General features: G+C 37.2%; 2 protein-coding genes across 2 annotated transcripts in view; one reads left to right on the top strand and one right to left on the bottom strand.

The window, feature by feature from the left end:
• Positions 1-2,886, bottom strand: part of arfgap2 (ADP-ribosylation factor GTPase activating protein 2) — a gene marked incomplete at its 3' end in the record, with an annotated part of 11,963 nt that extends 9,077 nt beyond the window's left edge. Inside the window, 3 exon segments of the mRNA XM_035651976.1 lie at positions 76-148; positions 343-461; positions 2,872-2,886. Coding sequence (XP_035507869.1) covers positions 76-148; positions 343-461; positions 2,872-2,886 — 207 coding nt within the window.
• A 3,819-nt stretch (positions 2,887-6,705) lies between these two features.
• Positions 6,706-15,578, top strand: part of LOC118320851 — a 10,639-nt gene continuing 1,766 nt past the window's right edge. Inside the window, exons 1-12 of the mRNA XM_035651975.1 lie at positions 6,706-6,825; positions 7,223-7,425; positions 9,837-9,974; positions 10,810-10,927; positions 11,354-11,537; positions 12,098-12,239; positions 12,398-12,553; positions 13,403-13,458; positions 13,966-14,141; positions 14,319-14,719; positions 14,859-14,955; positions 15,304-15,553. Of these exons, the coding sequence (XP_035507868.1) occupies positions 6,706-6,825; positions 7,223-7,425; positions 9,837-9,974; positions 10,810-10,927; positions 11,354-11,537; positions 12,098-12,239; positions 12,398-12,553; positions 13,403-13,458; positions 13,966-14,141; positions 14,319-14,719; positions 14,859-14,955; positions 15,304-15,553 (2,041 nt within the window). The remainder of the gene's footprint in view (positions 6,826-7,222; positions 7,426-9,836; positions 9,975-10,809; positions 10,928-11,353; positions 11,538-12,097; positions 12,240-12,397; positions 12,554-13,402; positions 13,459-13,965; positions 14,142-14,318; positions 14,720-14,858; positions 14,956-15,303; positions 15,554-15,578) is intronic.

The raw sequence follows: 15,578 nt of genomic DNA, 5'->3' as shown, positions 1-15,578 counted from the left end.
CATCAACACGTTCTTGTTTTCACTGCATTTCAAGCCTAACCTCTGTTTTTAATCAGACTGGTTAGCCTGACTTACCGCATTGGCATTTCCTCCAACCTGCATACATCTAAGCTGAAACCAGTTCCAGTTGGAGTCTAACTCAGTGGACCTGAGAGAGAAGGGAGGAATACGCACAGTCAACACAGGTCATTAACTGTGTGTGTAGATCTGAGTCATTCCCAGTCTGTGGTCAGTCCTTAAACCACTGAACGCAGTCACTGTAACCGAGTAGTCAGAGGAGGCGGCACCGTGACGACAGTGGACAGCTGTGACGACTGTGGCGGCGCGCTGAAGGCTACTCACCTGATGAAGCTGAGATGAACTCCCAGGGAGCGATGGATGCCAGAGCAGTCGATGCACAGGAACACACCGTACGAGATACTCGCCCAGCTCGGGTTTTTGGCTGCACAGTCGAAACATACCTGCACACAAACAAAGAAACTGCTGTTTCACTGTTTCGCAGCGACGTAATCACCATGACACTTTAGATTTTCTCAACTATTAGTCACGACGACATATTCACATAACAACTTGTCAAAGATATTCAATTTATGATCGTAAAATACTACAAAACCACCAACAAAGCCTTTCTGACAGCAGATATTTAGACTGGTCAAAGCAGAGAAAGCACAAGTGTGGAACTAATGACATTAATGATGAACAGCAGTGAATGAATCGTGTGGTTGTTACACCTGTTCATGTAGTTTAATTGTCTCATAATCAGGTACAATCATAGTGAAATGTATTTCTGTCAGCTCCTACAACTTGTAGAATTAAAACTGTACAGAAAACATATTCCAATACAAGGATAGAAGGTATTTGTCATTTTACAACAATAATAACCCTCGCATACAGGTAAAGTATGATTAGAGTGCCCAGCCTGTGACGACAAACTGTGGAAAAGGTTCATCAAACTTAATACTTTAACTCCACTTTATCCGTGGTGGGCTCTAAAGTAGACTGCACGTACTGTCGATCTCTATAACAGGAATATTATGGGCAATAAAGACACGGATGTTGAAGAAGATGATCAATAATTTAGTAATGAGCAAGCAAAAGTAAATATTCTGTCAGTGCAGCTTTTCTTTTAGATCGTAACTGTGTCTCTAAATGTCTGTGTGTGTTTTGGACTGTAAAGTTTAACACTTTATTAAGGCCTTCTTAAATAAAGGGGTTTTTAGGGTTTATTGGATAAATGAAGTTTTTCTGGCTACAAACACACTGATCACATGTTCAATGTTAAAGTCGACATTTTATAGACTAACCTATTAATTGATTGATTGGTCTGGAAACTAATTCATAGATAATAAAAGACACTCATCAATCATTGTTTATATAGTTAATTAGGATCCCAATTAAAGCCCTTAATGAGGAAGAGGTGCCAGTGTGATTCCCTGGCTTTGGTACAGCACTACAACAGAGAATAACTCACATTAAACACACATTATTGTTGATCTCTCAGTTTAAAGGTTAAAACCTACATTAACACACGTTATTGTTGAATCCTGCTCAGTTTAAGTGTTAAACACACATATGTGAATCCTGCGCAGCTTTAAAGTGTAAATAAATGTAAACTCACATTAAACTCATTATGTTGAATCGCTCAGTTAAAGTGTAACTCACATTAAACACACATTATTGGTGAAATCCGTGCTCAGGGTTTTAAAGTGAAAACTCCATTAAACAAATTTACTGTTGAAATCCTGCTCAGTTTAAAGTGTAAATAAAATGTAAACTCACATTAAAATCACATTATTGTTTGAATCCTGTCAGTTTTAACAGTGTAAACTCGACATTAAACACACATTATTGTTGAATCTGCTCAGTTTAAAGGTAAACTCACATTTAAAACACATTATTGTTGAATCCTGCTCAGTTTAAAGTGTAAATACAGTGTAAACTCACATTTTGTTGAATCCTGCTCAAGTTAAAGTGTAAATACCAGTGTAAAACTTCACATTAAAGGTGAATGATAAAGATCGACATAAGGTTTAATACATGTCCCAGTCGTTGCCTGCACAGGTTGCACCGTTGGCAGTTTAGAAACTCAGTAAAACAGTTAGGATGTGGAACCCTGAACACTTTCAGAGTGATTTTATAAAGCTAATCGCCGACGTGGCCTTCACGTCCGGTCCAGCTCGTTCAGCCTACTGACCGACAAAACACGAGGAACGACAAACTGCCGCTCCCGCCGCGTTCACTCAACCGTACCGGTCCACGGTCACCGGGACACGGTGCAGCCGCTTCACCTTGTTTGAGTGGGAATAGACCTGAGCCGCTTAAGACGGGGAGAGATTTTCAGTTCTGTTGGGTTCCGCTGCATTTCCTCGGTGCACAAACAGCGTGAGCTGACGTCAGTACGGTCGCCGTGCGCCTCAAAAATCTGGAGAAAAAGCGAAAGGTCAATAAATACGGAAGGCGTAGCGGAAACGTGTTGCATTCACTTTAAAACAAACAAAACTCCGGGTTTTTTGACTGAATTTATTTTCTGTTTTTCTGACTAATTTTTTTTTTCTGTTTTTCTGACAATTTATTTTCTGTTTTTGATATTTATTTATCTGTTTTCTGACTAATTTTTTTTCTTCTTTTTCTGACAATTTTATTTCTGTTTTTTGACAATTTATTTCCGTTTTTCTGACAATTATTTTCTAGTTTTTGACAATTTATTTTCTATTTTCGACTTATTTTTTTGTTTTTCTGATATTTTTCTGTTTCATTTTTTCTGAATTATCAAGATACTTCGATCTCCTGCGAGACTCCAACCTAGCAGTGACTCATGGCCTATGGTGAGCTCCTGCCTGCACCATACATGCCCATCTTCAACTGATCTACCCTCAGGTGGTGCATAGGAGTCGACACATAAGATAGTACATCTTAATGACTTAAAGACAGACTATCTCCCAGTGTCTGAAACCCGATCAAAGTAAAACTTGATTGAACTAAACAAGCTGGTTTGTTTCAGTTAAATCGAGCTCTCAATAAAGGAATTAATGCCTCTATTGTTTCAAATGATCTCTAAACTCAGGAAAATAATTAGTCCGAAAAACAGAAAAAAATTAAAATATTCAGAAAATCTGAAAATAATTACTCCGAAAAACAGACCAAAATAATTACTCCGAAAAACAGACAAAAAAAAATTACTCAGAAAAACAGAAGTGTATTGCATTCACTTGAAAATTTCGAAAAGCAGACAAATTAGTCAGAAAAACAGAAGAAATTATTCCAAAAAACTATATAAAAAAAAATAAATTACTCAGAAAAAGTAAAAAAAATTGTTTTTTTTTTCAAGTGAATGCAATATGCTTCCATGATAAACAGTCGCTGCTTACACATGCAAACCACTACGTCAAAATATTGACTGATGGTTGGTGCCTACAAGTAATTTCTACTAAAAACATTTTCCTCCATTTTCACTCAATTAAATCCAATTAAAAGCAACAGACAACGCCTATTGGCTGACCCTGTTCTACCGCTCAACCAATCAGCGTTAAGCCCTTAATTGGATCAAAGAGCAAGATTAGTTACGTCTGTATCTTAAGTATCTAAACCAATAGGCTTTGTATCTTATTCTTTTCTTTGCATGTGCAATTATAATATCAACAAATCACTAAAGTTGTTTTTCATCACCAAGCACAGTTTCTCACCTCTTACATAATTCATATAGAATAACTGTATACTGTAATATTCCTTCCTGCACACCTTAAAGCTGACTGTTACCTACGTTCTCTTTCTCTTATGTGGTACAAGGAACTTGTTCTTGTTTGTTTATTTCAGCAAAAGTGAAAATGAAAGTTTCCAGAAGCCTAAGTTGTGTTACACCTTTTGTAAGTCTGCCTCTCTGAAAACAAACCTTAAGTATTTCATTATAACAATAAATATTCATTACTAAATGAGCAAGAATCTGAAGAGGTCACATTAAACTCCAGGAACTCGCAGTATAAAGAACATCTTGATGTCCTCTCAGCAGCTTCAAGACAAATGTATTTTATTAATTTGTGTAAAGTTTGTGAGGCAGATGCGTTTATCCATCAGCAGAGAGATTTAAACCACGTAATATCCTTTTTCTATTCAGTACCCTACTTATATGATAAATATGACACAACCATATACATTGAAGGAGATAGAAGCGATACATCCGGTACAATCAACCTTCACTTGCAATAGATTCAGTATAACATATCACATAGGCTCCATACAGCACCTGTTACCCTCCACCAGATATCTCAAATCATTTCTCCTTTTTGTCGTGAGTATAAAACAGATCTTTAAACTCTCAGTGGCATCTTTAAGACTACAATAAGGACGGATCCAGGACTGCTCATAACAACTAAACTAAACTAAACACTGCACAGGCTGCTTGTGTCTTTAAGAATTGATTTAAAGGTTCTTTATTTGTTTATAAAGCATTCTTTCATTTTCTGTTCCAGCCAGATCACTCATCCACTGTTTTTCTTTTAAATGTTCCTAATGTGTCTCTAACTGTGTAACTCACTGCCTCCGGATATTAAAGCTTTCTCAGTATTTTTAAAAGGAAATCTATTTTTTCTAAATCTGTCTTTTACTTTGGAGTAATGTTACAGCCTTTGTTTGTAGGTTTCAATCTTTGGTTTTTACATTATTTGTCTCCCTGGTAATTTACATTTTGACATTGACATTTATTTTTATTTATTTATTTATCTATTCATTTTACAATTGTATTTATGGTGGTTCATTTTGTTTTTACGTGTTCAGTTTGCTATGTGAAGCACTTTGGGCTGCATGTTTGTCTGAAAGGTGCTTATTTTGAGACCAAAGTCTTCAGAATATTTCTGGGTTGTAGCAGACGTGTGTGCAGGGTGCGGGTTGATTAGATTTGACTGACAGGATCATCGATTAAATTCTGATTGGTGTGACGTTATGTCAGTGTTTTTCTATGAGCCCTGCCCTCTTCAAAACAATGACAAGAACATGGACGAAAACGTGAATATATGTTATGTGAAGTGTCTTTGAGTGCCACGAAAAGCACTGTATTAGAAATGTATGAATATTGTTATAATTGGTAATAAATACAGAAATCTCATTCTCATGTTCAAATAATCACAACTGTTTTCTTCTTGTAGTGCCTCATCTCTAAAAAGCTGATAGAGAAAACTGATTTTTTAGAAAAAAAAAACTGATTAGAAAAGCATGCAAAGCTTACAAAGTTTATCAGCTTACGGTTCAAATGCAATCAGCAATAATATATTACATGTATATTTGAATTTATAATCCTGACATGGGTCTGTTCTGCCTGAAATGCACCGGTCTTGATGGAAGGTGTTCAATGATGTAAGATATAAATAAAAGAATCAATAATTCACCTCAGATGTATTTCAACTAAAGTAACGAACCTGTTTTGAAAACGTATTTGTGTAAAGTGTAGGGAATGAACAGTTGTATTGAAAATAAAGTTAATAAAGTACAGTAATTAAGTATTTGTACTTAGCTACTTCCCAGCGCTGATTAAAACATGTGACAGTGTTTTTTATTGAGTACCATCACCTCTGGTAAGCACGGCCAGACTACTGAGGTCACTGGTATTTTTCCCAAGGGGTATGTAATAAAAGTATATCGGGAAATAATAATTTCCGCTGGTTAAATGATGAAGCTGATGAATCTGTAGAAACTGGATGGTGATGGGGAGGAGGAAGGGCATACATAAAAGACTAACTGTGACTCCAAAGCAGTGGTTCCCAACCTGGGGATCGGGGCCTCCATTAGGGACCCCAAGATCATCACTGCAGGTCGCAAGGCCTTCTTGATTTTAACAGGTCTAAGAAAACAGAAGTCCTACAGCTCAGCATATTGTTAAGTACTGAGAAGAAAACTAAATGAAATTGTTATTTTTAAAGTTCATATTATTCTTCAAAGGTCCAGTGTGTAACATTTAGAAATGGAATATAATACTCATATAGGTTTTCATTAACGTATAATCACCTGAAAATAAGAATCTTTATGCTTTTGTTAGCTTGGAATGAGATGTTTTTATCTACCGGAACACAAGGTATATCCACAGAGATAAACAACCTCGTCCTGCATTAGAAAAGTTAAAACAACCAAAGAGCTGATAGAACAATGAGAAGAAAAAAAACATGCCTAAGTATGTATGATTGTTAAAATGTACATAATACATACAGAAAACTGATAAAAAGTTTCTAAAAATATCAGAAGAATTAGTCTTTAATGCATTATTAACAGGAAATAATCTGCTCAAATTAACGGTTATTGTTAATCATTGAATATAATATGAAATATCCATAAAAGATGTCAGTTTACTCAATGATAGTAAAGGGGTCCCTGTTCAAGAGATTCACTCTTTTGGAGTTGACAGTCAACACTTCCCACAATGTCCATCCATTAAATCAGTGAATGTGGGTCACCAATTAAGTGTTAGGACTGACTTAATACCTGTAACCTAAACCAGAGGATTTTAAGTCAGTAAGCAAACAAAATGTCCTCCAACACAGAATCTGTTCTCTGGCTACTTAAAGATCTCAACTATATGTCTTTGTCTTTTTTTCAAAAGACATAAATTGTAAAGTTCGGCACAGATCTGGTTCGTCCTGTTGGGTGAATTCCAGTTGAACCGCCTCTCACATCTCAGAGATTAAAACTGACTGAACAAGCTTTCACACACACAGATTCATCATGGAGGCAGGTGCAGTTCTCCTGCTGTTCGCACTCTGTGGGTTCGCTTCCACGCAGAGCTTTTATGGAGACAGCATCAGTTTCAAGACTCCACACAAGAAGGCGGATGGGACATTTACAGTACGTTTATTATTATTTAATTATCTGCTTTTAAAGGTTTATATTTGGTCAAACAGAACAGCAGAAAGAATCACAACATTGGATACACACCAGAGTTTTAAAACCAATCTGATAAGTTATGCCTGGAAAGATTTAAGTTGTTTCAAGAGAAAATATGTAAAAGTGTAAGAATAGAGTAAGGCAACAGTAGTTTTACTGATTTAAGGAATCTACAGCCACGTAGGAAGAACTGAAGCTATGCTCCTCAACCTGCATATCATTCATACCTGCTCTACAGAGGCATTACGGCCTGGAGGTTTCACAAAAAACATGGACGTTCTTTCTGTATTTCACTATCAGGAAACTTAAAGTGCCTTTAAATATTGCTAATAATGTTTTTCCCCCCCAAATCCTGTAGGTGACCTTTAATCACAGACAGAATGGCAGAGACAGCTGTGTCAACCAGTCATCCTACACATGTGACGGCGGGGTGTGCACAGGCTTCAGTACGCCAAGTGTCCTGCAAACAGACCAGGATTCCTTGGGTCAGAAGCTGTGGTGCCAGTCCGAAGGCCAAACAACAGCAACCATCTCAACTAATAAAACCACTCTTTCTCTGAGGTAAGCTCACAGGAAACCAACTTCTCGGTCTTATGTTAGTCGGATTAGGCAGCAGACCTGTTGGCGGGTGTTTGAAGACGAGATTACATCAGAAAGTTGTGGGAGAAATTTAGGAGGAATAAATGTATGAAAATACGTTGCAGTCCAAGGTGGTGATATGTTAATTCATCTAAAGTTCAGACAGTATGAGAAGATTACAGACCGGATCTATGACATATTTTAGTTTTTATATGACATGATACACAGATCTGGATCCAGATCCATAAACTTATAAAACCAGATACGCTAATTTAACTCACAAACTGCTGAAACTGATTACATAAAAACATTTAAGTTAAACAAACTCAATTTTGAAAGTCAAAGTAACTTTGAGTGACTTAATTGTGTCACTTTTTTTTGTTCTATGAAAACAAAATACCCAGTAAAAAGTACTTAATCAAGAGTGTTTTTAAGTTACAAAATTGAGTTTGAGTTATTTCAAATGTTTATGTAATCTGTTTCAACAATTTTAGTTTAGTTAAAATAACTTTTTTCAGCATTTCAGCGTCGGATCTTTCCAGATTATTTTTGTCCAGTAATACAGCGTTAGCAAACCAGTGAAATATGGAGGCAATTTTTTTTTTCATCAAAATGGCTGTGAAATACATAATAAAGATTATGAGGGCTCTCTCTCTCTCTCTCTCTCTCTCTCTCTCTCTCTCTCTCTTTCTCTCTTCCCCCCAACTGGTCAGGACGATGACCACCCACTAGAGCGTAAAGCGGTCTGCCTAGGTTTCTGCCTGTTAAAAGGCAGTTTTCCTGCCCTGTCTCCAAGGTCTTGCTCATGGTGGTACTGTTGGGTCTCTGTAAATGTTGAAAAGGAGTTCGGTCTAGACCTGCTGCTATTTTGAAACAGTGTCCTGAGATAACTTCTGTTAATGACATTGGCGCATACAAATAAAATTAATTGAATGTTTTCCTAAATAGATTATAATAATAATAATAATAATATTATTTATACAGCACCTTTTAAAAACAGAGTTCACAAAGTGTTTTTACAGACAAAGAATACAAAAATACAGTAATAGAAGCAGAATGGAAGCCATAAAATAAAAAATAAAATAGACAGATTAAAGTAAAAAAGACAACATCACCTAAAGGCAAGTCTATAAAAATGGGATTTAAGAAAAGGTTTAAAAGAAGTCACTGATTCTTATTGTTGTTCGAAAGGCGAGAGCGTGGTCACCTTTAGATTTTAGATTAAAACAGCCAAAGACAAAGAGAAACGTGACTTTAGGAATTTATTTTTCAGGTGTGGTGTAAATCACCAGTTTCATCACGATACAGTATTATATTCTATTATAATTATAATTCTTCGGCTCAGAAGAGATAATGAGATGATATCATATCTCCCCATTAACTAAATTACATTTATATCAACTCACAAAAGAAACTAAAATAAGATTTGAACATTTTATTGCTGAACTCTTTGTTATATCATGTGTCTATGTTTCCACACATGATAAAGATGATGATATAAATCAGTGTTTTCACCCTGCATCGATATATTGGACCGTTGAACACTGATATCATTCCAGATCAATGTATACCTCTATATCTTCCACCTAATATTGTGAGGGCAGTGGTAGCCAGTGCGACTCGCCTGCGTTTCCTGGTATGATAAGTCAAAATGTCTGCTGTGAGAATGGCTTGAGATTGAATGATTAAAATACTTTGAATTCAGTGATTGTAATTATCAGATGTACCTGCAGTGAGCTGAATCGCTTCCTCATATTTCTGATACATCAACAAAACATCAATTTTTTAAATTAAATGTAATGATATGATATGATGCTGCTATAATGCTATATTCTGTACCATACAGCTCCGCGTGTCAAAGCATTGCACGTTTTAGTTTTACCAGTTTTGCATGAATTTACAACCCTAGCTGGAAAATTTGCATTTTCCAGCTAATCCAAGAGGGTTTTTACATTGTTTATTAAGCTTTATTAAGAAGTAGGAGAATTGTTTTAACCCATTAAGAAACATTTAAGTCTCCAGTTTCTCACAAACATTCATGGTACAAACCTTTACATCACACAACTGCAATATGCAACAACAGCAAATTAATAGTAATAATGATGAGAAATGGATCTATGAATTGTCCTAATGCAAGAGTAACAGTATATATTTTAATTGCAGTATTAATGGCACCAATAACAGCACTTAAATAACTGCACTGTATTTCACCATTACTTATGTAGGTGCAATACAGGGCAGTGAATAAGAGACGGGTAGTATAGGTACGAGAAGCAAACCGTTCTAGAAACTGTTGATGTGACTCCATCTTTATCCAGGTGGGAGGCTGGTGTGGGTGTGGGAGGTGTGGACATCAATATATTTATGAGCGTTAACACATTTCTCCTGTCCAGGGCCTCGGGCTGCTGCTGGGTGTCGAATGTCGAAGGCAAAACCAACTGGACGTCTCACGCAGAGTTGGACCTGGGAACTCGATCTGACTCGCACGCCCTCAACAGCTGTCCAGTAACCACCACCGTGTCCTCTTTACGGTACAAACCTCTTCTTTTCAGACTGACGTTAAAATATTTACACATAACAGAGTTCAGCAGGTAGAGCAGACCACCTGCACACAGAATCACACAGAGACACAGCACAGTGACAGACCCAGCAGCACACAATACACTGTGCAGGTAAGGCCTTCAGCATGTGAAGGACTTTCCCAACTCCCACAGAAACTAAATACTGTACAAGGAAGCTAAAGTTTCACAGTTGTCACAGACAAAAATAGGAGATGATTTGTTCGTATATTGCTTCTTTCATGAGGCCTATTGTCTCAATATGAGGGATCAGGGATAGTCCCACACAAAGTACTTAGATGGCATCATTAAACACGCACAAAGAACTTTGGGAACTTTGCACGCCAAACTGCTCTCACTACAATCTGTCTCCGCCTCGTCCTGCTGCAGCTCAGAGCTGTTTGACGTGCAATCAGCTGCTGCCACTGTGGTCCGCCACTCTGCCTCCCAAACACACTCAGAAGACGTGACTTACCAAAAATGAAGTTCAGTGAAGTTGAAGTTGTTTGTTTCTCCATTGTCACTGATCAAAATGTGCCTTAAAGGTGTGTCACAGTTACTGTAAGAGGAATGTCTTGTTGTCAATTATCTTGTCACAGTGGAACATAATAGAAAAATATTTAAGTATTTGCTGATAACGTCAAAATATGTAAAAAACAACAACAAAAAAAACAAAAACAAAAAGAAAGCCAAGATTTTTACAAAACTACTATGTTTTATTTAAAAAATACACTAAATGCATGAAAATTGGTTGTTAAATGTAATTTCTGTGTAATAATGTCTGAAATATTAAACTGTTTTCATGCAGGGTTCCTCAGAACTGTTTTTCCAGGGTTCAACTCCTGGCACACGATCCAGACGCAGATAAAGTCAAATGTCGCTTTACTGAAGACGCCACAGTTCCCACAAACTTTACCCTCAATGAGGTAATTCAATTCAAGTGATCAATACCAGTGGTGCTGCCAAGGGGTGGAAACAAACGCCCCCTCACAAGTCACACCTGCATAATATGCTTCTATCTGATTATTACATGAATTTAAATCAATAATGTATATTTTTTAAATAATACCTCATGTGAAACAGACGTCACTGTGTCACACTCCAACCCCTCCCAAGGCTTCTGGTTTTTGATAGATACAACCATAGATTTTAAGTGCCCCCCCCCCGTCCCCCCCCGATTGGAAACAGTTGCTGTATCTTTTATAATAGTAACATTATAAAGTTACAATATTTTCCTCACTGTCAAAAGGTTAGCTGCTGCTTCATATCAATAATTATCAAGATCAATATTCCAAGAGACAAAAGCATTAAAATAATCTTCATTTAACTCTCTGTGTGCCCCCCTCCCACAGACTACATGCACACTGACAAGTACAGGTGAAGTCCCCATTGGTGTCCACGTGTTTGAGCTGATGCTGGAGGACTTTTCCACCAAAAACCTCACGCTGACCTACGCAGATGGAACATCGGCCACTCGGACGGCCTCCGACGGCGCAGCACCGCTCTGCAAAGTGAAGCTGCAGTTCTCAATGGAGGGTGAGTGACACAAACACTGTATTTGATAGAATAACACAGCTGGACCCTTTGACCATAAAACAGGAGTTACAAAGGACAACAAATGTTATCTTGCTTCTCTTTACATTGTGTCAAACCGACCTTGCAGCTACGCTATAATATTACAATAATAAAGCTGTTTTTTATGAGGAAAAAGGTCATAAAGTTAGATAATAAAGTTGTAATTTAAGAGAAAATATAGAATACTTATATTTTACATTTTACTCATTTGAAACACATTACAGGGACACTGAAAATAACCTGTTGTAACAATATTCTGATGTTTTTTTCACTTTATTATCATTATATTGTTCTGCCTACTTTACTCCCTCAATATTACATTTTATTCTTAAAATACTGACTTTATAATAATAATGCTTTTTCGCATTTGCAACTATATCCTTTCTCAAAATATTGTGACATCATTCTAAATATCTCTTTATATCTCTTTTTTTTTATCTATTTAACAGTGCTTTGTCGTAATACATTTATCTGTAACATATTCTGCACCCTGGAAACAACCCTTTGTGTCTGTGTTTCAGTCCTTTCTGCAATATCAAACTGTGCACCTGGTGACGTGCAGCCCATGTTCTTGTCTAAGACTCCTTCGCATGGCGATATCCTTTATGCCACTGCGGGTCAGAAATTCCAGCTTACTGCCGAAGCACAGGCTCACCATTCCAGGTATTTACTTCTTAAACTTCTTAACATCAACCTGGCTAAAGACTGTAATATCGACATGCAACTGAGAACACTTCCTTTCTAGCTGGAAAGAGGATAGTAAGGCCTTGCATGCCAATTAAGGATAATTATTTAATGTTTCTGTCTCTGTTTTCCTGAAGTATATACGACTTCCAGGTCAGCGGCCCCCGGAACATGACCAAAGTGTTCAGTGATGGTCAGAATGGAAAAGCTGAAGTCACTCTGAGCTGGACACCAGACCAAAGCGACCTGTACAGATACATCCCAGTCTGCTTCACAGCGGAGACAAATGCAACGTGAGTGGTCTTATATTCATGTATGGAGACGTGTGTGTTATAATGTCCTGCTTACTGATTTAGCATATCATATATATTGATTTAGCAGATTGTATTTTTCTGTAGCCTTTTTGCACATTCACACTCACGCTTTCCTCTCTGCACATATTTTACAAACAACTCAGACAATAAACATGATAAAACATGATAAAAGTGCTCCAAGCTCTGAAAATTGGGACCCTTCAAAGAGAGAAATAATAATATAATATAAATAATAAACAGTATAATAAATAAACACTAAAATAAATAAGGTTAAGAAGCAGGTTAAGAAAATCTGTGCCATGTTGCTAGAACTTTAAGCTATTTGTATAACCCTTGTGCAAAGGGTGGGTTGGCATTTAAAATCAACTACACTGTGAAAAAGAAATATAAATGTATCTTTTTTGGTAAAAAAAATTGTCTGCTGTGGTTGCCAGTACTTTACCGTAATAATACAGTAATTACTATTACAGTAAAAGGACATTAGTACTGTTGTTTTTATGGTTAAAGTACTTTATTCCATCTTTCACTGTATGAATACAAGTTTTTACCATCAAAAGAAACAGTTTTGCCACATGCAAATATCATATGAATAAACAAGTTTTTGCCAGGAGATATGACGCCGTTTTACTGTTACAAAAACTGTGTTTACAGACTTTTACTGTCATAGGTTTGACAGTGGATTGTTTTTTTTTTTTAAATATATGTGAGAAACAGTTATTATTTTATACTTTATGACTGCATCAGGTGTTATCATTGTTACATTATCATTATATTTGCTGATGTTGTTGTTTTTGCACTGAAACCTATTTTCTTTGTTTTGTCATTCAGCCAATCAGAAATGAGGTGTGTTGTTGTCATGGTGATCCAAGCATCTATCATTCAAGGTTTGTTAATCATCTGGATCATCAATCAATGGACTATTACAGAAAGTGTTAAAAGCTCTACTCCTTGCTTGTCATAATAATAAAGTAATAAGGGATTACTTATGAACTATTTAGTAAGATCACTATCACTTTATTTGAGGGGGCACAAAAAAGTAATTAAGTAATTCGTTTTGTGCCGATCAGCAGCTGATTCAGTTATAATATGTAACATTTCAGCTTTAAAATGTCACTAGAGCAACATTATGTTATTTTCTTAATTGTGTACTTAAATGATCCCAAATGTTTCCAACTTTGTTCAAACTCAGAGAAATCTGTAATTTACTAAAACTGCATTCGTCGGATACGTCAGAAAGTGAGGAAGGAAGTTGGTGAATAAAACTTAATACGTTATCTCGTCGATAGATTTTCTTCAGCAATGGTTGTTGAAGACAGCAACTCTCATGATTCCACATTTTTTCACTCAAAATGAGGAAGTTAATATGATTTAATATGAAATGTGATTTACAGGCAAGGCCAATGTTAAATGCTCACCCAACAAGATGGAGGTGGCCATCGACAAATCCTCCATGCCTGACATCGACGAGAACTTTCTCAAGCTGAGAGACCCGTCGTGCTCTTTCACCTCCAACGAGACTCACATCATGGCCTCCATGTCATTCAGCACCTGCGGGACCAAAGCTGAGGTGTGGAGAAACATTTACATCATTACCCAAATCAGAGCGCTTTCTAGCTGATCAGATAGCAGCGGTAATAGTGGAAATTACAGGACAATGAGAGGAACACTCAAAAAGCATGAACTGCTCATTTTCTCCTCAGCCACTAATGTGTTTTATATCACTTTTATTTTTTCTGAAATACAGGATAAAGGTGACTTTCTTGTTTTCAAGAATGAGATCAACTCCTTCGAGCTGGCCAGTGAGATTATAGTCCGAAGGAAGACCGTTAAGATCGATTTCTCTTGCCAGTTTCCCAAAACAATCAGCATCTCCAGTTACTACAATCTCCACAAGTCTGACTACATTTTCACCGAGTCCAGCTTCGGCAGCTTCGGCTACACTTTCGAGATCTTCCGTGATGGCAACTTCACAAATAAGGTGGAGGCCAGCGCCTATCCAGTGGAGGTCAAGCTGTTGGAAAAAGTTTATATGGGCATTCAAGCTGAATCGGAGTTACCAAACGTGACTTTGTTTGTTGAATCATGCAAAGCAACTCCTGATGACAACCCTGACAACACACTCTACTATGACCTCATCAAGAACGGGTAAGAGCTGATGATTTCTGGGATGACACACAAAAATGCTTCTGCCTTTTAACATGAACATTTTTAAATTTAGTAATCTCTGGGAATGTAATAACAATAATCTCTCCAATATCTGTCACAATTAATTTTTTCCCCCCAGGTGTCTGCAGGATGAGACAGTTAAGGTGTACCCATCTAATCAAACTGTATTCAACTTTGAGGTCCAAGCCTTCAAATTTACTGGAAACTATGATCAGGTAATAATAATTAATGTTAAAGGTTGTATATGTGAAACAGCATCTCAGACCAAAACAATGGGCGGTAAAGCTGTCAGTAAGACACACTTAAATAATAATAAAAACTCCCCAGATTGTCTTTCCAACAATCACCAGCTGGGTGGAAATAAATCCTTAGAGAGGATCAAACAGCAAAGACTGAGTGAACACGCTACCACAGGCAATGATACACTATAACATGTCAAAACAGAACCGATCAGACCTTCCTGATATCACCAAAGACAAGATGAAAAACAGCCTGATAAATGACATTTCCTCCCATGAAAGGATTTTCTGATTTGCCCTGAACTAAAACCTGTCCCCTTACAGGTGTACATCACCTGCTCCGTCATCCTGTGTGAGCCTGGGAGTTCCTTTTCCAGATGTGCTCAGGGTTGCCTGAAGGATGCATCCCGCAGACGACGCAAGCGAGAGCTGACCAAGGAGACCGACAGCCACTACATCATTCAGGGTCCTTTGCGGTTTGTGGGGCAGGGTGTTCCCAGCGCAGCGGTGGATGATAGTGTCAACAACGTTGTGATGGAGAAGATTGAAAAGATAGAAACACCCGTTACAACAGGTTCATATCTATCTATCTATCTATC

Source organism: Morone saxatilis, unplaced genomic scaffold, assembly GCF_004916995.1.
Source record: "Morone saxatilis isolate NCDOM2014 unplaced genomic scaffold, NCSU_SB_2.0 Contig11, whole genome shotgun sequence".
Lineage (NCBI taxonomy): Eukaryota > Metazoa > Chordata > Actinopteri > Moronidae > Morone > Morone saxatilis.
This window is presented reverse-complemented; position numbering and strand designations above follow the sequence as displayed.